This window comes from Rhipicephalus microplus, chromosome 3, assembly GCF_043290135.1.
Source record: "Rhipicephalus microplus isolate Deutch F79 chromosome 3, USDA_Rmic, whole genome shotgun sequence".
Lineage (NCBI taxonomy): Eukaryota > Metazoa > Arthropoda > Arachnida > Ixodida > Ixodidae > Rhipicephalus > Rhipicephalus microplus.
In genome coordinates, this window is record NC_134702.1 from 184,814,582 (window position 1) to 184,837,540 (window position 22,959).

The window sequence follows — 22,959 nt, forward strand, 5'->3', positions numbered from 1 at the left end:
CAGTACTAGATGGTCACCTTTCTTGAATATAGGAACTATTCGTGCCGACTTCCAGTCATCTGGCAATTCCGCTGACAACTGAGAGACTCGAAAAATGACGAGTAAGTATTTTGCAACAGACTCTACAAAGCGACGCAGAAATATGTTGAAGATATTGTCGGGACTGCAAGAAGTCTTAGTTTTTGAGTTTGACAACATAGCAACGATACCAGAATAAGAAATAAAGTTTAAATTTGCAGCATTGTCCGCATTTATGACAGATGGGAAAGCACTAGGAGTAGAAAATACAATATGAAAATACTCATTGAGCTGTTGAGCAATGGCAGCCTGATCAGATACCATTGAACCATTGACAAAAACCTGTGATATGGGTTTCTTTTTTTCGCTAATATAATTCCAGAACTTCTTTGGATCATTCTTTATGAAGTTTGCGAGTGACGTATTGAAGTAGTATTCCTTCGAGGTGTGTACGGCATGTGCAAGGTTATCTTGAGCGTCAGCTATAACTTTGGGGTCAGCATGCTTTTTCTTTAATCTTTTAACTTTACGCCTGAGATGAATGATGCTTCTCTTCAAATAGGGCATATGTTTTAGCACTTTTTTACGTTTGGATGGTATAAATTTTTCGATACAGTAGAAGCATATGCGTTATAATTGGTCCCACAATCTACAAACGTCGGTAGCTACGAAATCTATCAGACATGTTTCTAGGTGCTCGATAATGCAAGCATCATTGGCATGTGTATAGTCTTTCACACAAGGAAAGGACGAGTTGGCAGTTTCCGAAAGTGGTACCAGAGGGATAGAAACTGGCACAAGGTAATGATCAGACAGCCCTTGATCAATTACTACGGTATGTGTACTGAAATCACGGGGAATAAAGATAGACCAAATCTAAGATAGACCCAGCAGTACCCTGATAATGCGTTGGTTCATGAACCAATTGTACCAAATTATGTGCGAGTATGATTTCAAACACTGCATTTGCATTGCTGATATTGGCTGTGAAGGTTTCAAAACGCTCCTAATCTACTCCGGGGAGATCGAAATCGCCAATCAAAAGAACTTTGTTGCCATGATATTTAGACATGTGTTCCTTTAGTTTTAATAGGTATTCAAGAGTTGAGTCCGGCGGTCTATATAATGCACATACGATGAATGAATGGCTCCAAAAAGTTCCTTTAATACAGATGCATTCAAGCTCCGGTACATCATCCAACGAGACAGCATCAAATTTTTGTTTGATCAGGACGGCCACACCACCTCCCCTCGATTGCCTATCCTTACGAAAAGCCGTATAGGAAGGTGGAAAAATGTCGCCATCATTCACCTGTTCATGTAACCACGTCTCAGTTATAACAGTAGTGTGAGGATTGTACTGCAGTAATAGGATTTTGAGGGGCTCGGTTTTATTCATAACGCTGTGGGCATTTATTTATTTTATTTATTTATTTATTTACAAAATACTGTCAACCCTCCTTGAGGGTTATTACAGGAGTGGAAAGGATACAAACATTATACAAGCAAGGCAATATAGTGGCAATACAAGAAGAGTACATAAGAAACGCGCGATCATGATAATAAGTAATGTATACATCATACAGGCATAGTTGCCTTGAACCAAATGAACTGAGCATTCGAACTAAGTAGACGAAGTTGCTTGTGCGCATGCACATTACGTCAAGTTTTAGACTGTTGGGGTGGGGTGTTCTTGTAGCCGGTCATTTTTACCCGCCTATTTCGCACCTCATCCCAAAAAATACATATCCTTATCGATCTTTAGTTAATTGTGTATCAAGTTTATTCTTTTCCCTTGTTCTATCTCGGCCTTTGCGCTGTGCCAGAGCAGACTGCGTTTTTTTAGCGTTGATTTTGAGTAATCATTCTTAACAAAGATATCTGAGCCCTTCAGCTCGCTTGCGTTTTTCATTATCTCTTTCTTTTCTGTAAAGTTTTGCAGATACACTATTACTGGCCGCTTTCCTACGTGCTTACTTAGTTGATGGATGCGCCCGACAGATTCTTATTTAACCTGAAGTTTTTCTTGAAAAAGACTCTTGACGACCTTCTCCTTTAGTTCCTCTTCTCATTCTAGATATATATGTGGGGTTTAACGTCCCAAAACCACCATATGATTATGAGAGACACCGTAGTGGAGGGCTTCGGAAATTTCGACCCCTCTTCTGATTCTGCTGAGGTCTCAGGTATGCCTTGAATATATACATTTGAACGTCTGCTGTGGTCTTCAAGGTCTGTTAGCTTTTTAGTTTGAAAAGAGATTGCGTGTTCAAATAATTTCAATGCGACATGCATTCTCAAGCTGTGCTGAGTGCTCAGTCAATATATTTTTGACAGAACGCCTAAAGTCAAGCATCTGTTCTCTCAGCTCAGAAAATAGTGTTTTAATTTCAAATAGTTCCTTTCGCAATTCTGTCTGAGCGTCAAGTAGTTGCTCGTACAGTTCCTTCTGGGTAGGCCCAGGGTTTTCCTCGACATCACCGCAAATTAGTAGTTTGCAAACGACAAAACAGTCAAACGCCATTACAAAACAACGCCGTGGGTACGGCAAAACCACGAAGCCTCGGCAATTACTACGTATTGAACTAGAACGGGAACTAACCTGCACCAAGCAGAGAAGCGTTCCGTTTAGCGACATGGCAGCTTTGGGTCCACCGTGCCCACAGAAGACGAAACCGTGCCGGTGCTCTTTTATAGCGGCGCCAAATGATGACGTCACGCTGTGATGCTTGAAAGGAAAGGCCAGTAGAACGGCGTCATCGGGTGACGACAGCGTTGAAAACTGGGTGCCTTTGCTGAAGAGCTGGCTTGCGTAATCACAAGATGCATAAAGTGGCTGCGCGCATTCAAAAGCACTGAAGCCAAAAAAAAAAAAAACCTGCACCAAGCAGAGAAGCATTCCGTTTAGCGACATGGTAGCTTTGCGTACACCGTGCTAAATGTACCGAATGATGTTTCGTTTGAAGCTTTCTCCCTTAGCCACAATGACGGAAACGCTCCCAATGCCTTAATGGAGAAGTTTAATAAGGGTTCAAGGCGATCTATACTGTGTAAATATATATATTCGTGTGGTACTCCTATTTCATAAATTGTTTTATTTGATTTCTAAAAAAACTACCAACCACAGCGTCACTATATACTCATCTATTATCATCTAGGCAGTGTGGTGATACGAGAGTATCGCGATAGTATTTGAGATATATTTATGAGTATCTGTATTGGTTTATTGAGATAATTATTAGAATTGTATTTGTATCTCAGTAGTGAAATACTTGTACGGTACATCACACGCATCGCGATACTATCGAAGACACGTGTATTTCGTCACTTTTTTGTGAAAGTGAGCTTAGAGATGTTTATATTGGGAAAAAAACAATTTTTTCGCGGCTGCCCTTGTCAGTCCACGGTGTGATATGCACCCATTATTTCTACATATCTGCTGAGGGCGAAACTGGGTCCTAACTTTTTGAAAGCGTGCTAGTCGCTTTGCAACCCGCATCCAATTGTGCAGCTTCAGGCAGAAGAGAACAGTGTTTGACTGATCGCGTTCTTGAGCTTGCCAACAATGTTTTACTGCCATTTTGAATTGCAGCAGTGATATTTTCGTTTTGAGGGGCATTGTACACTGCAAAATGGGCGCCAACCAACAGCGTCCTTCTTGAAATGTGTGCCTTCATGCCGAATGAACGAGCAGTGCTGTTTTTTTTTCCTTTGCGGCGCCCACTTAAAACACCTGAGCTTACCTTAGAAGCCACAAACCACCCAAATAATTTGTTGCGTAGTGCTTTGTATCATCAATGGTACTTATTTTTCCAAAACATTTCTGAAAGACGCCTGCGTGGACCACACGGCGATTAAAAGGATGTCCTTTTGCGTTTCCTTTCGCCTTTCTTGTTGTGTTCGTTCTTCTTTCTGCTTTTCTCATGTTTCTAGGAAGCAACTGAAGTAAGCGCTTGTCTTCATTATTTATGTTTTCCCTTCCTGCTTCGCGCTAGGGCACTTTAGCAAAACTGGAAACGAACTAACCGGAACCACTAGTCTTCTAGGTAGAAGGTCGGTCAAGTAAGCGCTACCATTAGAGCGGCAGCGAGAAGTTCAGGAGCCTTTCTTTCTTTTTTTTCTTCAAAGACACGTGCTGACCGCTGTGAATAAGAGCATACGTTTTCTCAGTTCGTTTGTTTATGGTTCTAGCGCTTCGCTTGAACTACGCTGCTCCTAGTATATAGCTAATACTGTTGCCGCCAAGTATCCTGGTTTTGGTCTACAATACGTGTGACGTTAGCTCTCATACAGAAGCTTTTTGTTGCAACAAGTACCCGCATATTTGTCGGTAATAATATTATGTGCAGGGTAAGCCTCCTTTCTAATGCCCTAAAGGCACTAATAGTATGGTGATAAAATAATGAATAAATTTATTTATGAGTTTGAATGCTCTGCGCTTTTTATATGTCATGCTGCACATAACAAATGTCTGTATGGTGTGTGACTGTCCCCGACGTAGTAAAAATTGTTTCAGTTATTGTATTCCAAAATACTCTTTGCGTATTTTTGATAAAGTATCTCTGAAATATCCAGTTACGTCAATAAGAAATGTATCTAAGTATCTGTGTTTTAGGCGTCCAAACCACGTATTTCGATATCTTTATTCCAGAATAGCTTTTCGGGTATCACTGCCCAGCCTTGTCTTTTATTGTGGTTCGCGAATTGACTACAATATTACTTATTTATTCTTTATATGAATGACGTTTATTGGAATGATTAGAATTTTTTTTTAACTGCTCTGTGTTTGGCCGATCCCCCAGCGTGGGTGTGTTCATCACAGAGTAGGGTTTTACGCAAAGATTTCTGGATTGACGTTACCAGCAACTAGGAAAGGAATAACTAAGCAATCAAGAATATTTCAGTGATGAAATCCGAGGCCGCATGATTCGACTTCGCTGAAGTATGCATCTGTACGGTGTACCTGAGTGGTACGTACGTCGAGAGTATACTATAGGGAACGGGAAAGGCAACGGCGGCTGCGAGAGGACGTTGAAGCGTTAGAAGGCACCCGCCAACCACAGCGTTCCAGTGTATCAATGGTAGGTGTGAACGCTCGGATTCAGTGCGATATTCTGTTTCGAGCGTTAGGAGAGCAGTTTCGTGCCTGCCACTTTGCGTGTGTTATAACTCGAACCTTTCAGTGCTCACAAGAAAAGCTAAAAGCGACCCGTGGTCCCCTGCGGAGGATAAACCCTTCTAATGATTAGGAAGCTGCACATTATACTTCTGAATGGTCAAACTTCGCTGTTTCAATCCTCGCGCAATGCAGTGTTAACCTCGCCACTTTTCACACACAATTATAGTTGATTCGGGTAAGTACCGCGTGCGATGCTTTAGAAATTATGGCATTGCTATGATGACATGCTCATATCGAATAAACGATTTCATTGAAAATTCACTGGGACTATTTCTCTGTTTGTTTAAACCTATTTATTTGTTTTATGTAAATTGGTCACAGTAGGACTGGTAGAATGTCGAGAAGAAGGTATGTTGGTTCAACGTACTATGCTTGTCCAAAGTGGAGCCTTATGAAAGATAGTGGCAATTACGTAGGGTTCCCTTATACCACGAAACAGTGGAGCATGAAAAATTATTTATATTTGTTAGGTGTTCTATAATGAAAGCATCTTTTTGTTCGTACGTCAACATATATCTTTCTCGTGCAGTAATGTATTTGTTACATTTCATCTAAGCGACAGCTAGTACAACAGTGACAAAGTTATTGGAACTCATGCATTGTTTAGGACGTCGTAAGTGCAAACGTTCTGAGCCATGTTCCCATCTGATTGTATAATGCTTCTGTCGTCTCTTTCATGCTATAGCGCATTGCGGTTTTCAATCGTTATGAATATACCTGCGCGAGTGCTCCGTGATTTCTGGATAACAAGTAATAATTTGCAACAGAATCCGCCTATGCGCCACGTAAACATGTTTTCCCAGTCAAATAGAGTGCACTGTCGCGCACTCGTTTGCACCCACTACTGCCGATGCTCTCATCATGGTCGACCGGGCGAGCAGTGCGTCATCAACGTTGTTCCTTTGTACTACGTGCGCGCTGTGCAAAAGTGCAAAGCGCGTCCGGACGGGGCGAGAATAATTATTTACCTAACCTGGGGTGCGGTTCATGGTGCTCGTCCACAGTAATAGCGTGCAGCACGTCTGAGCCCCTAGATGCTCGGTTCAGTTGCGTTTGCTATACTAGAAGCCAAATATCTATTTCTGCACCCATGCACAGGGGAGCAAACAGGTTACTGGTGCCAACTTTAACTCCTTGTCGTTTCTTTTCACTTTCCACACTTCATTGTATAGTGTATACTGGGCACCTTATCTCGCTTATGTTCGCCATAATTAGGTCAGGTAAACTTCGGTATAAACAAGGTAATAAATTTGCCACCACAGAACCTAAATCTTGTCATATCAGCCGTGATTTGCCTACAGGCTTGGCACGAGAGCGATCCTATGTCCTGCATTTGTATTCCTCATATACACACGTCGTGACCTCCCAATTTCGGCCCAGGTCTATAGTGAATGAAATGGACGAGCAAAAACAAGGCTGTTTAATGTAAATAATGGCGTGCATCGCATGCATGTCTTAGTTCTCATGTTACAAACTGATATTTATGTTCGCCACACACATAGGTCAGCAAACATTATGGAGCTTACTCTGGCTAATTCATCAAATATATCTTTGCGCGTTCGAATCACTAGGGCTCAGACTCACCAAACTTTTCCTGAGCTGGTTTCGCTTTTACTCACACACGAAAAATTTGTTGATCCAGACTCACACTCAAACTCACCAAAATATTACCAACGCGGAATCACTCAGACAGTCGGCTAAATCAAGACTCACGGCTCGATTTGAGCCTGAGTCCGAGTGAGTCCACTTATAAGTTCATAAGTTTATAATTATATTTTTCGACTATTGTGCCAATGCTCCTTTACTCCAATATATCACGCAATCGTTGCTTCCCTTGGCACCTTCAGATGTAATAGCTTCGAATACGAGTTACGAGTGGTTGCAAACGTGTAACGACAAACGAGATGACAACAAAAGTATAATTATCAAGAGGTGAGGGAAGGGAGTTCGAAACACTTCCTTAAGTGATTCCTCTGAGAAGAAAACTTGCAACGTAACTCCGGATTTTCTGCAGACCATTAGTCGCCTGGGAGGTGGAATGTATGAAGACAACTGACAGATTTTGAGTCGTCCCAGGTCACCTTCGAGTAGGCAATCCGCACATCTGTTCTGGAGAATGTCTGGGGCGATTCTGCAGAATATCCCCAGCGTTTTGTCGTGGATGAACAAAAAGAGCTACCATTTGAGTTAGCGCAACTATTCAAGGAAAACTCAGCATCAAAGGGTAGAATACCGCCCACACTCATACATCCATAGACTTGCCGAACACCCACGTACAACAACAGCAAAGTAAATATGAAACACATATACCACTCACACTTCACAATGTAACACTGACCACCCGTTATATACAGCCACGCTATCTTGCCGGCCATCGAGTGCCAGTAAAAAAACCTTGTGGTTCAAAATTTTACATTTACTCGTGCACAAAATATGCGCAAAGTTCTGGTGGCCAGGAGGTAGCCTTAGAATGCAGAGATTTTTTTTACTGTACTTCTTAAAGTTGCAGCTCTTTTTCAATTAGGGACATTAAATTACGAGCTGACCGTCTGTCGCATGGAACAGCAGAAAATCTGCAGCACTTCTGCCAGCTCCAACAGTCTGCAGACTAGGGTGACTGGTGGGTGACTGAAAAATGAAGCTCATTTAGTTATTGTTATCAAATGTGTCATGACACGGAATGTATATTTGTGTATACGTTAATAATATACACATCAAAACAGGCACACGGGGCACACGGTAAAGATAAATCTGCTTGCCGTCTGCCCGGCGTGTGCAGAAATTCCGCAGATTAGGTCGGTATATGGTGGACTGGTGGGTGATTGAAAAGTGAAGCCCATTTAGTTAATGTTATGAAATGTGTCACGACCCAGAATGTGTACATATACACGTATATAATATATACATCAACACAGACTCACGCCGGGTCCAGATTAGCAGAAAAGTCTGCTTGCCGGCTGTTCGCAGTCTGCAGAAAATCTATGGACTACACAGTTATTCAGTTGCCGGATAACGGGTGGTATATAGTCGGCGTGCTCCTACGTACTGCCTATTATCACGGCCGTGGACATCCCGGCGAAGAGAGATATACGTGACTTTCTTAAGGCGTCCTCGAACTTTAGAAATGCTGGCCCCGCCGCGGTGGTCTAGTGGCTAAGGTACTCGGCTGCTGACCCGCAGGGCGCGGGTTCGAATCCCGGCTGCGGCGGCTGCATTTCCGATGGAGGCGGAAATGTTGTAGGCCCGTGTGCTCAGATTCGGGTGCACGTTAAAGAACCCCAGGTGGTCTAAATTTCCGGAGCCCTCCACTACGGCGTCTCTCATAATCATATAGTGGTTTTGGGACGTTAAACCCCAGATATCAATCAATCAAATCAACTTTAGAAATGCTGCTTATAGCAATCGCTGATAAGCGGCTGAAGTGCATATGCGGCCTCCGCACAAGGATGTGCATAAGAGAGGAGCGAAAGGGTGCGCCGAAGCGGCGCCGAAGCGTCGGCAAGGTCTTCAACATAAACGGTGAAGGGAGGCGGGGGAGGGAAGAAAAAAATGGCAGTGGCTTAGCTCAGCTATGCGAGCATATACGTAGCGTTAGCAAAGGTTCAGCTGATTATTCTTAGCTTTCCAGATATCATGCTTACAGCTCTTCCAATGACACACACACACGATATACGTATTATGTTGCTCATGTATAATTATTTTGCCGGGCAACTACTTCGGGATCTAATAAGTTAAGCTTCTCCGCTCTACTGCACCGTTGAGCAGCATTTGCACTCTCCTTCTCGATGGCTATACCACAGTGGCAAACGCCAGTCAGAGGCGCTATCAAGCAGCTCACGCGCAGTGTCAGATGGCGACTGCACAGGGAAGGCGCGCGCTTTGGTGTCCATATGTCTACCAAGGCTATGACGACACTCCTCTGGAAAGCGCACATCGGCGGCGGCGAGTCGCGCGCAGCCGCGGCCGAGTGCGTTGAAGGTGCCGGCCCCGGTGCGTGACACCACTGATCGTCTGCGCAGCGCATCGAAATGCGCGCACACCGGCGGCGAGCCGCGCAAGGCGTTGGTGGAGTATCATGGCGCATGCGCAGACCGGTGCCACACAAAATTGGCTCAGCGAAGCCAGTGTAGCTAACGCCACAAAATTGAGACGTGCGCCCTCTCATGTTCTCCGGCGCACTCGGGTGAAGGAGGGGAGAAATAGGCCCCGTATCTGCATGTTATACTGCAAATGTCGTCGAAAGATGATAGTCTTGCGTCTGGAGAGCGTGAAAAAAACGTTTATTTTATGTTCTGCGCAAGAAAATTTGTGAATGGCATTCTGGAGGCACTGCGTTTGAGTGCCTCGAGCGTGCGCGGAGGCGAACGAGCGCACCAAGTCACGTCACACGTGAGAGACGAGCGCTATCTGGCAGTTATCTTGGAAAAGAAAGCGCACGCAGCGTGCGCGCTCGTCTCGGAAGAGATAAGATGTGGAACGCAAGGCGACGAGTAGGTGCCACCACCGTGCCGTCTTAGCAAAGCGTTGGAAACACTCGCCTTTTCGTACAAGCGTTGCATCGTCAGCGCAGCGTGGTAAGCGCTACGGTCCTTATAATTACTTATGTATGCTTTTACTAGTAAAAGGGCACCCATACAGACTATTGACGTGTTGGTAGAGTGCCTCAGATATGTGTAGTAATTGCTTTTTAATTGACAATCACACAAGTATTAACGCTAAACTTTGGGCAATATTGGTGGGCGCTGCGGATGGGGACGGTGGTTTGGGTGTTCGTTAGGGGCCGTTTTAGGTGCCGTACTTTAGGGTATCGTTAAGGGTGGACAAACAGACAGAAGGACAGACAGACCAAAATTTTTCTGTCGAAGGTTCGCAAGAAAGACTATCGTCTTCAAAAAGAAAACAAGAAAACGAAGCCGAGAACAGCGGAAACTGAGAAGTTTTGTGTTCGCGGTGCGGCCGCGCTATAGTGCATGTGCGACAGCTTACTGAAACACTGGCCTATGTAGGCTGATGCTTGTGTTCTATAAGACCAGTTGAACTGATGATTTTAGGAAAGCATGGAAAAAAAGCAACAAACAGAAGGCAGCGAGACAGAGAAAGATCAAAATTGAAAATCGGTTAGTTCATGTTTGATTACTGCTCGCGTAACTTGAGGATGAACTTGACCTTCAAGTACAGAAGTCAGGTGCAGAAGTTAGCAGGAGAGCGTAATTTATTGACTGGCTGATTGATATGCGAGGTTTAACGTCGCAAAACTACCATATGAATATGAATAGAGGGCTCAGAAATTTTCGACTACCTGCGGTTCTTTACCGTGCATCCAATTATGAGCACACGGACCTGCATTTCCGCCTCCATTAGAAATGCAGCCACCGCAGCCGGAATTAAATCCCACGACAAGCGAGTCAGCATCCGCGTACCTTAGCCACTACACCACCGCAGCGGGCAGTAGGAGAGCGTATGCCAGTGATATTTGCTCACTCTTTGTAATATTAGGTACAGCTCTCATATTCCAGCATGGATTTGTAACAGTGAACCACGACCAAGAATACAAGTGTACTATAGTGGAGATAATGTACCAGCTATAAAAAGTCCCATTTTCTTAAGAGCGACTGCATGCAGTAAAGATAAACATTCTGAGGTTCGTTCGGCACCATTTCTTGACCCCAACTGCACGCGGACGTTCGCGAAAGAGATGTGCAGAAGCATGATTTATTTCGAGGTAGACCAAAATGTCCGTCACTAATTTGTGTACGTTATACTTGACCTTGGTGCGCCTTTCGGTATTCACTTGAACACCAGTGTGATGCTAAATAAATGTAAGGGTAGCCACTCCCCATAAATAGGATCAGTTAAAGACTAAAAACGAGAAAAAACCATTCCATATATCGTAAAATAATGCGCGTAAATTCTAATTGCGAAAATAAGTAGTCGTCAAAATGCTAAAAAGGTGCTGCTGTCCCAGCGTGCAGCTCGCGGCAGTTCGCACGTAAAAAAATCAAATTTTAGAGCAGGCACGCTAATATACCCATGCAACGTTTACGTGCAAAAGCGCATTGTCTTCAAACAGGTGAGAATAGGCTGCTGTCACTGACACGCATGTACCTCGCGACACAAGTAAGCGAAACTGCTTACAGCACACCGACGTGCGAGAAACATAAGTAGGTTTCGACAGCCTCGTCGCCCTGGTATCCACGAATTTCGGCGTGCGAAACACCCGCGGTTTACAGGGAAGCACTAAAATGACGCACGAACACACGTTAAACGTTCTTGTGAAACGGCGAACCACGATTCAAAGCCCGAGCCGAAAGCGCTCACCGTGGTTGTCTCGAGTTGATGAAGCCCTACGAACCATTGGCTGATCAAATGCATGCTCAAACGAATGCATATGGCACAAAAGGTTCAAGGTTCCGCCTACGGTTTGCAAAAAGCCACTTGGTAAATATATACCCCTGCAAAAAAAATTCTTTTCGTGCGGTGGCGCTGTGGTGCAATGGGTAAGACAACTGCTTCACGTGCTCAGTGTGGTTTGCATGATAATCTCGCGGATGTAGACGACTGTGACTCTAATGGCTTTCTAATACCCTATAGTCATAATGTCCATCACATTATCGGCGAGAAACCGCTCTCGAATGTGTAAAAATATTTCTTTTTTTACGCAACACGTCAGAGCCAGGCCGCCTACTGAAATGTGACGCTTAACCGCAGGCCGTACCTAGCCAGAAAAAAAATTTACTTAAAATCCCGGTTCATCCTCGTCCCTCCTATTCTGAAGGCTACTTCGAATCTGGCCAGCTGCTCTGGGACACGGTTAAGAAGCCGCATAACTAACTGACGATAAGTGGCCATATTTTGACTTGATTTAATGCCTACTAGTGTGTATTCTAGCCAGGGTTGGACTAAGAGTGTATGTCTGTACGTAAGTTACTAGTGAGTGTCTGATGAGTAACTGAAAGGTGAAATGCATTTATTAATTGTTATGAAATGTATCATTGTCCAGAATATATATATATATATATATATATATATATATATATATATACAATTCTCTGACGAAGGCCACGGCCAAAACGTGAATGGATAAAGGAACTGCTTGGTTTCTCGTACGTGTTGCAGCTTCTTTTCTTATACGTACCAGACCCACTAAACTTTTCTACTGAGTATATATATATATATATATATAGTCTAGTAGATCCTCCGTGAGCGGTCACAACGTGGTTTATTTCGACGTTTCGGCCTAGAGTCTGGCCTTCATCAGGAATAAAGATACAGTTTGTCTGTGCTCAGCTTTATACAATCTCAAATCAGAGGGCAAGGAAGAGGGAAAAAAGGAAAGAAAAAAAGAAAAGAAAAGGAAAGAAAAAAAAGAAAAATATTACACGGTGGACGCCCCTCGGGTGCCCCCCTTCCACTTTTCCCTCCACTTCCCCCATCTCTCTCCCCCCTCTCTCCTTCACCTATCTTATGTCAGGGGTCTGTGTATGTTTCCGTTCACTAGCGCATTCCTCCCGATCAGACGGCCCCTCCTGGCACTGGCGGTTCGGTGTGGGGCAAAAAAGAGCTTTTTCAGGAAGTCCTAAGCCTTTAACTACTCGGGGTCCCGTAAATAATTCGTCGTAGAAGGACGGGGGCCACGTATTGTGGCAGAGGCTGGTCAGTGGGCATTTTAGGAAGTTCTAAGCCTTTAACTACTCCGCGCCCTGTCAACATTTCGTCGTAAAAATAGGGGTGCCCCGTATTGCGGTAGGCTGTGCAAGCGCGTGCAATGCGAATTCCTGGCCCGCTTCTAAATTACGCGTGTCGTGGGGGGCCTCCCGGCTGTGCACATGGTTGCTGTTGGGCATGTCGTGCATGGCACAATTGATTGGGTAGTAAAATAAAACAGAAAACAGACGACAGCTGCACTTAGGAAGAGTCGTTACACTTGGAATTGTTTTAGGTTGTCCAGTGCCCTTCGCAGCTGCAGTGCCGTGAACTCAGTTACTATTTTCATTGTTGCCGTTATTGTTTTCTAATGCTTTAATTGCTGCAAGTGTACCGGGATTCTCATTTATTCCTCTATCGAGGGTGTTAAATCGGTGGATAAGGTATGACTCTCGTTGTTCACGTTCTCGATTTGATTTAAATCCCGTCTCTAAGAGCGTTACTGATAGTTTGTCGAATGCATGGTCGGGAAGATTGAGATGTTTTGATAGAGGTAGACTTGGGGCTGATTTCGCATGGGCTCTGTGATTATTGAAGCGAATCCTAAATGGTGTTTCTGTTTGTCCAATGTACTGCATACCACACACGTTGCATTCGAGTAGGTACACCACATTAGAGGAATCGCATGTTAGGTTTCCTCGTATGTTAATCGAAAACTTGGATTGCGTGCTGGTTGCTTTGTCTGTTTCTCGCATCGCCTTACATACAAGACATCGTGGCTTTAAGCAAGGGCGGCAGGAATTATTGGGGGGTGATGTGTTAGTTTGGGAGTGGACAAGGGTGTCTTTGAGGTTACGTGGTCGTCGGTAAACGGCGCCTGGAGCGGATGGGAATGCGCGTTTCAGACGTTCACTTTGTTCCAGAATGTTGTAATGTCGTTTAAGGATTTTGTTTACATTGGGGAAGTTTGTGCTGTAAGTCAAGCAGAGGTTTGTTCGTTGTGGGTCTTCTCGTGGTGGTCGCTTCATAAGTAAGTCTTCACGCTTTAGTTTTCTCGCTTTTTGAACAGCGTCATTAATTACATGTGGGGGGTATTTTTGTTGCTCGAGCATAAGTTTTAGCCTCTGTGAGCTCGTGTCAAAGTCAGCGTCTCTAGAGCAGATTCGCTTAAACCGGTGAGCCTGGCTGTATGGAATACTGTTTTTACAGTGGCGTGGGTGATCGCTTTGGTAATGAAGGTATTGTATATATATATATATATATATATGATTAAAAAGTTCTGTGGGTCCGGTGAAAATATAATTAGAAATAAAGGAGCACACTTACGAAAATTAGATAGTTGTGTACTCTACGTTTCGGCCGTGGCACGGCCTTCGCAGGATTGAATGAATGAATCCTGACGAAGGCCGTGCCACGGCCGAAAAGTAAACAACTATCAAATTTTCATAAGTGTGATCCTTTATTCTTAATATATATATATATATATATATATATATATATATATATATATATATATATATACTCTGTATGTACGTTATCAGAAAAGTCTGCTTGCTAACTTTCGGCGTCTCTAGACATTCTGCATACCAAGTGTACAGAAAGGTGACTGATTGGTGACTCGTAGGTGATAGGCCAAAGCCATTTTTGTAAAGGTTACGTCTCTGATCAATAAATATTGAAATGAGTTATGCACAATACTGCTGAAGAACACGTGTGGGTAGAGGAGGGTAAAGCTTGAATACAGGTAAGGCTCGTAGTAATGCTGAATATGAGTAGGTATACGCATCTCATGCCAAAGCAGTTTTGGTATATATCGGATTAATAAAACAGTCGCAAGAACTTGACGTTTTAGATAGATAGATAGATAGATAGATAGATAGATAGATAGATAGATAGATAGATAGATAGATAGATAGATAGATAGATAGATAGATAGATAGATAGGAAATATTTTGTTTGAGTAGGGTGAAGAATTGGGTTCAATAAGGAGTGCGCTCACCTCGCGCCTTTTGACGCTTTTATTTCATTTTTTTTGCTTCTGGCTAATTATGCCTTCTATGAATTATGTCCCCTTATTCGCGGGTTGGAGACATGATAAAATGAATAGGTTGTGACGGAGCACATCTCTTCTGCAGTCTCGTGCGGCGACCATTTGTTTATTTAAACACACACGTATTCCTGTTCTGCAAATTAGTTCATCCTAGACGCCTTTGAGTTGACTGCTGTTGCATATAAAACAGCCTCTATGTACTATGGCCTTGTTACCCACCGTTGTAAATGACGGTGTGTCAATGCTAAGCTCTGGGGGGTCCGTTCTTTTGCCGCCCACGGTAACCGCGTTTAGGGACCTGGAAATGCAAACACGCCCACGTGCTCACATAAAGCGCTTGGTAGAGAATCACAGCTGCTCAAAAGCAATGAAATCGCCCACTGAGGGTTAACCTCGTAAAATCGTGTTACTTGAACGAAAACCCAAAAAAGTTATATATTTTGTAGGCCTAATAATTGCCCGTAAATAAGCATGCCTTACATCGAAACTTCGCACAAGAAAAGGATGAGAGCAACATTAGCAAGTGCGCGCTGCTTCATGTTGTGCTGTTCGTGCGATAGTAAGAACGATCTCTTGATCACGAGGATGAGAACACAGGAGAAGCTGTGCTCATGAATAAGTGCGTGCTTTTGAATAAGTGGTGTGCTTTTGAATAAGATGATTTTGTTTCCTTGCATACTTTCTACTTATTATGTACCGTACATTTTCTACAGTGCGCGGTACAACGTGAAATGTGCGCACCCTGCAACCTCCATCATCATTTAGTCCCCTTGCGTTTGGCGTCGTCGCGGGGCCATCATTGTACCTCAAGGTCGCCTCTTGTCTCCGTCCCTGGCATCAGCTAGAAGTCTCAAAAACAAAAAAATATATAAATCAATGTGAGCGAGCCACTTAGTTTGGCCGAGCGTTCTCGGATTTCATGCAAATGGCTCAGGAAACAAAGGGAAACGGGGAGAGGGGGGGGGGCGGAAATCCACACGTGCCACATTGCACAGCAGCCTTAAACCAGAGTAAGCGAATCTTCAATAGCAAGATGCACAGCATGACGTTGTCTCAGTATCGTCAGCACGAGACACTCATCTACGACAGAGACGTCGCTACTGCTACGCGACGCTAGCGGCACTCGCAATGCGACTGCTTTGAAACTTTGATGATCTGGCGCCCCCGATGAAGCAGTGCGGCGCGTTAGCAGCCTCTGTTTTCTCATCTTCAGGCTAGGGGTGGAGAGGGAAAAACATCTGCAGATTGGATTAGTGCCGGGGCACTGTCTTCCCAGCAGTCGCCTTCATTGCATTTTGAAAACGTAAGCGCGGAAAGCGATGACGCGAAAAAAAAAATAGCGAATGAGCTGAGACAAGGCGAAACTAGGGCATGAGCTTTTCTTTATTTTTTTTTGCATGCTCGCGTGTGTTTTTAGATTAGGAGTTCACTTCAACAGAAAACGCATTGTCCCTGTTCTTTCTGCTGTTTCGAAAAAAATAGTAATATAACACGTCATCTTGTATTTATAATGGCTAGAACAAGCTCTTTAGCGCTTACTTTTGCGGTCATCCATGTATTGTAATATCCTGTGCGAAATGTGTGATTGCGTTACTCGCTCTCATAATTTATACCTATAGCACTTTTTAAGACTTCTTCCCGCCTTCATCAAGTGGGGTAGTAGACCTCGATATTTGGTGTCGCTCGTACCACCACGACGCATATTTTATTGTACGCGCTGGAAATTAATCAGCTAACATTGATGGAATGTACTGCATAGTACGCGTCGACTCTTTTTCTTGTAGTAGTGGAGCTGTGAATTATGTTGTAATCACCATGTCACGTGGCATAGGTTTTGGCCCTTTAGTGACACATGCCAACTGGCAACGTCGAAATCATGGCAAAACTCATGCACATTTCAGTTTCAATAAGTTGCGGCTGTGATTTTACGTCACTCCTGGCGTTTACACGGAGGTCGCCGCAGTTCATTGCATGGAACGGGTGCTATAAATTCCACGTTGCGCTGTTTGCAGTATACAATTGGGCTCCAAAGCAAACCTCCTTTTATTTGCTGCTCTCGGTTATGCCCTGTCACTGCAAGAAACGACAGGTATCAACTCTGTCTTACTTTCACAGTGTATGCAGCTATAGCGAAAGTTTTTGCTAACTAATGCGATGAGAATTTTCGTCACTGCGACCTATAAAACGAAGGCTCGCTTGCCTGGAGCAATAAATAATTGCGTTACGGCTAGCTCAATAAAAAACACATGACTGAGAATTGTCGCTGTGAAAATTAGTTTATCCCAAACTCTTTTTTGTTTCACCTATGTTCATTGCATTGGTTGTACGACTTATTTTTCATGCGCCTCTTCTTTTAGTGTATTAACATATTTTTTACATTACCAAAACGTTCGGATCGTTGGAATTTTGTTTAATATTCAAAAAGCTAGTCCACTTTTGCCCATTCGGTCGGTTCGTAATGCAATTAGAATTTTGCGTCCGAAAAAACTTAACACAATCAGTGCGACTGTGTTGTTTTATTTCCTAAAGTTTCAGCGCAATGATGAATTCCTACGTTCGTTTCTTCGAATGTTATATCGCTACTGCCTGGGAAAAGTATTACTGTCTCAACAAGCAGTGTGCATTTTTTTCCTAGATACGCACTTCGTTTGCAAAATCTTCTTTTTACACGAGTGCAATTCAGCTTCTGTTTATTATAAGTTTGGAATAACTTGTTCGACGCCGTTTTCCTATAATTTCGCCTGCTGTGGCGGACCTGTCTACCACTTGTAGCGATTCATAAAGACAGGGCGTGACTCAAGCTCACGCTGAACTTCCTGTGCTCTTATTTGATTTCCTTCATAATTTCCCCAATACTTGCACTTTCTTTCGATTTCACTGCGCTTGAACGTCACTTCTGTTTCACGTCCGTGCATTAGCAACAAATGGGCGTAGGAGTGTCCTCTGCACGTGCCTGCGAATTGCATGCGTCGATTAAAAACCTGATGGAGGACAACCTAGGAAAAACGCATAAATATACATACAAAATAGTCGGGTATTAAACTTTACGTTCTTCTCTTCACACGCGAGTATCTCGCACGTTACTCAATGGCTCGTATAAAAAAATGTGTTTTTTATATTGCCGTATAGTAAAGTTTTTCAGCCAGCTTCGAATTCCCCGGTAATTCATAATATTAGCACTATACCCCCACGCAATGTTACAAAACTATTCCCACCAACTCAGAAGGGTGAATTTCTGGACACATGCTTAGATTTATCATTTGCTCGTTGTTTAAGTGCAGCGTAAGTTCCCTAATGTTTCGGTAATTGCTGAAGCAGGCAGCGGGATCAAATCCCGCCTGTGGCGGCTGCATTTCCGATGGAGGCGGAATTATTGTAGGCCCGTGTGCTCAAATTTGAGTGCACGTTAAAGAAACCCAGGTGGTCGAAATTTTCAGAGCCCTCCACTACGGTGTCTCTTATGATCTTATGGTGGTTTCGGCACGTTAAATCCCACATATCAATAAATCAAAGCGGTCGTTGCTGAAGATTCATCCAGTGTTTGTAAGTCTAGCCACCACTGAATGTTTTATTGGCGTCAAAAAGACTTTTCTGACAATATATTCTTGTATACTTTCTTTTACCTTTCCGCTGTTTTTCAAGAAAATATTCGAGTAATCGAGCTTCCTAAAAGCCCATTATTATTTTGCGCACTATTAGAACAACCTTCGAAGAACAGAATTAGGAAGCTCGCTCTTTCTTTGCGACCTACGCCTTCGCGAATTTCTTTAAAAACGCGTAATAACAACTTGTCTTCCTCTCTCTGTCATTTTAAATGCCGACAAGGTTTTGAACTTGCCATATGCACATAGAAGTAGAAAGGGGCTAAACGCAATGACCGAAGAAAAATTAGGTGGTGGTACGGCATGCGAAATCACAATATGTGGTAGAGCGAAATAACTATTTGCCAACTGGACAAATACACATCCGGTGCGAATATTGTTTCTGTTGTCTGGTGCTAATAAGCATTCAATGTGCGCATCTACACATACTTCTGTATCTCTATGCCGCACTTACTGAGGTAATAGAACGTTTGCTTTTAATTGGCACGGGAAAGTGTGTTATAGATCGCTATAGTTAGATACATGGTGTTGGGCAGTTATAGCACCGTTCAACATGGATACAAGCACGAGCTTTATCAGAAAAATAGGCGTGATAACCAGAGGAGCGTCACATATTGGACGCAGAGCTCGGGCTAAGGTTACCATCTAGCTGAATGTGAAAGTATTTTTCAACACCATGGTCGGGCTATATATGAAGGAAACGCGAAGTGTGTCAAGTCGCCCTTGTAGGCAGGCCGCCGTTTTGTTGGAGGTGAGTGTGAGCGACGAACAGCTAGGTGAGGCAGGTGCCCGTGGAAGATATATATGGTTGGCTTGAATGGATGGATGCTATGAGCTAGGCCGATGCTTGCGCCACGTCACGCTGTTTAAGGCGTTGACAAAGTCGCTATTCTATTGAGAACCCATCGAATCGGGCGCATATGTGGTGACACTCGTTGCGGGGGTTAATGATGGACGCAGCAGTAGCGGTGGTTTACTTCACTTTACGACTTCAAAAGATCGACACCACCGCGCTGACCAAGAGCGCTGTGAGAATGAAAGATGAGATATAACAGGCGTATTTGTGAAACCGTTGAATTCTTTGAACAGGGTACAGTGCATTAAAAGAAAAAAAATATGCTAGGGCGTGGAGACTAGCATGCTCGACACATGTTGTCAAGCACAGCACTCCGGCCACCTACCCAGACTTCTGTGGGGTAGCCAACCAGGTACCTTTTTAATTAGTTTGGCCCCTACTAAAATGCAACTTCCTTCCTTTCTTCCTTCTTTACTTCCTGCCTTCTTTTCTCCCTCCCTTCCTTCCTAAATAAGAAAAAAAAACTCAAATGAAGAACACTAAAAAGATGTGGGTACATAGTGAGATTTGAACCCTAGTCCACTGCGTGCGAGCTTTGAATTCTGCCACTGACCCACGTCGGCGCTTCTCATCATTTAATGCATTAAATCACCACCAGTAATTCTGAACCACGCACAACATACTCCATAAGAAGTCAGCCAAACACACACAAGCGTCCAGAGGGGCAAGCCATTCCGGAACGGAGTCAGAAGTCTCAACAGTACTGCGCACTTGAGCAGCTGCTTCTCGGAAGAAGGATCTTGTCGACCGTGGTGGCTCGGTGCGTCTAACAATCATGCGACTTTCCCGTAGTAAGTGCAGTCCCAAAAACATAAACAGATCTTATGGAGTATTATCAGTCGGGCTCTTTTTGAAAGGGATGAACCTAATACCTTCAGCTGTGATTGAAAGTTCTTTTCTGATTGTTCTTTTTAGAATGTCTCAAAAAATAAAATGCGTCGGAACAATAAATAAAACAATGCTATATCCTCTCGCGTTGGTTGCAGAGTCTACGATTCACTGTCCAAGGCACATATATTGATTTTTCATTCAGCCCCACGTTTTCATTGGAAGAATGGAAGTGTGCAGTTTAAAGAAAAACATTTCCACTGAAGGTGATATCCACATTCTACGTACACGAAATAATACATCGTGAGCAGACAAACGAGAATATGGCATTCGATAAACGGGTTAAGGGAAAAGGTTGTCCACAAGTGCGGTGGTTAGCTGTGTTCTGTCAATATGGGACTCGTTCGCAAACTTGATTTTGGAGAAGGAATTGCGTTAGTATGAGTAATAAAGCGTTTTAGAACAGCAAAGGAACAACCAGGCGTCGCACAATGCCAATCGCGTAACCAGTGAGTCATCCAATGCTTCAACACATTACAAAAGCTTGTTCCTCATCACCAATTAACTGTGGCACATACCCACTTCAAGCGTCATTCTTCATTGTCGTCATCCAATGAATGCAACTCAACATTGGCACAAAATTCGTTGCAAGTGTTTAGCGAGTATCAGGCTTCCCAGAATGATGAAGGGTAGCACAGTGAATGCCAGCCTACTATATTGAACTTATTAATATGTATGGCGTAGTGGGTACCCAGAAAGTGTGCTCCTAGCATTTACTCAAAGAATGCTTACAAAATACTTTTAAAGGACGCTCTTCATGCTTTCGCTGTAAGTGTGCTGTGACTTCCACGCATTCCTAACGATCTTTTCTTTAACTGGAGATTTACTCCCGTATTCACAAACGCTCTTCGACTCAATTTTCGTCCTTCACTTGACTGAGTTGAGCGCTGCGCCACTGCTCGACTTAAACTGGCACTGCGCTTTTCGAGAATCACTGCAGATTATTGCCGATATGCAGTGACTAGGTCTGCCAAGAGACGGCAGTCGCGTCGACTTTTTCAAGTCAAGGAGAAGCGTTGAGTGAAGGGACGCTCTAGAATACGGCAGTTAGATATCGTCATTTTCCGTTATCATTCGAGTGCCCATATTAGACGCTTATTGGTTTCGACCTCACCGCTGAAGATAGGATCTGAGAGTTTGTCACATACATCAGTCACGCTCAAGAAATTTCACCTTGATACTGGCTCTTGAAATCGCTAGGCAGATGGCATTTATTACTACAGGAGAAACCTCGATGTGCTGTTTGTTATAACTATTCGAAATCACCCCTAATCCTACAGTAAATTTATAATAAGCTAATAATAGTTTTTGCGATTGAGTGCCCTGAAGGCACAATACTATGTTGGGAAGCGCTGTAGAGAAAAGTTCCGAAAAGTTCCACTACCTGGTTTCTCAACAGCCTCAAGAATTTTTGCCTCCATCGAAATTGTGGCCGCCGTGGGTGTATTTTATCTCGCGATGCGCTGGTTAGACTGCAAATCTCTCTGTTCAGCGTCTTGTTGGGCGTCAAGTGATTCGCCACAGCATTTGCAGCAATAAATCGGCTCTGTAATGCTTGTACAATAAATTATTTCTCAATTTCCTACCTATAGGTAAGCTAAAGTGATCTCACGAGTTCATCGAGGCGTCATGCTATAATGGTTGAAATTGTGGAATGCTGCGCAGGTGACACTCCGGGCCCAGGCGACGGTGACGCACCAGCGCAATCCATGGTACCTGGCCCGGTTCCGTGGCCGCAGCGCGTTGCTGTCGACGGCGCAGCTGGTCGCCTCGCTGGCGCTGTTGACGGCGCCGCATTTCGCGCTCCTTCTGTGGGAGGCCTCGACAGGACGCCACTCTCCACCACTGCTGGGATCGGCCACTACGGCTCTGCTGTGCTGGAGCCCGTGTGCTCATGCCTACGTTTACGGAGTGCGCAGCCGAGCACTGCGGCAGACCTTCAAGGACCTGCTGCGGCGGCATGTCTACAGGCAGCAGGTACGAGGCATCATGATAACTGTCGTATAAGTACGGTGCGCTAACCTATTGCGCCACTGGGGAATACAGGTACGAGGCATCCCCAAACTCGCATGCTTTGAAAGGGAGACGCAGGAGAAAGATATAAAATTTTGCGAAACGTCATAAAGGAAACCACTGAGCTTGTGCGTTCTGCCGGCTGATGTTAAATAATGAAAGGAAAATGTTATAATAGTTTTTTCGTTTTAACTTCCCAAAACAACCATGTGTTAAGACAGACGGCGTCATGGAAGGCTGTCGAAATTTTGACCACCTGCGGGTATTTAACGTGCACCTAAATCTAAGCATTCGGTGTTGAAGCATTCTCGCCTGCATTGAAAATGCGACCGCTGTGGTCTGAATCTGATTCCGCGACCTGTCTGCCAGTTGCCGAGTGCCTTAGCCACTGGACCATCGTGGCGGGTGGGAAATCAGAGGGTAGCCACAAAGATGTGAACGGTGATACCTATACAGTAATAGATGTTGGATGAAATATCACTTATAAGAACAGTTATTTGAGTGCATGCCTGGTCCTGCAAATATTTACCACGGCTCACCCTATAGTTTTGCGATGAGATCGGGGTATAGGTGGCAGCACCATCCCCGTGTAAGTCTGGATAAGCGGTGGGTGACGCTTATACAAATACACGCAGCGGCGCTTTGCTGCTTGTGTTTTGAGTCGATTGTCGGCTAATGAAAGGCGTTTATTGCAGTTTACTGGTAATAT

General features: G+C 44.0%; 1 protein-coding gene across 1 annotated transcript in view; it reads left to right on the forward strand.

Annotated features, from left to right (window-relative positions):
- Positions 1-22,959, forward strand: part of LOC119169533 (uncharacterized) — a 114,208-nt gene that overhangs the window by 82,020 nt on the left and 9,229 nt on the right. Inside the window, exon 2 of the mRNA XM_037420605.2 lies at positions 21,903-22,214. Coding sequence (XP_037276502.2) covers positions 21,903-22,214 — 312 coding nt within the window. The remainder of the gene's footprint in view (positions 1-21,902; positions 22,215-22,959) is intronic.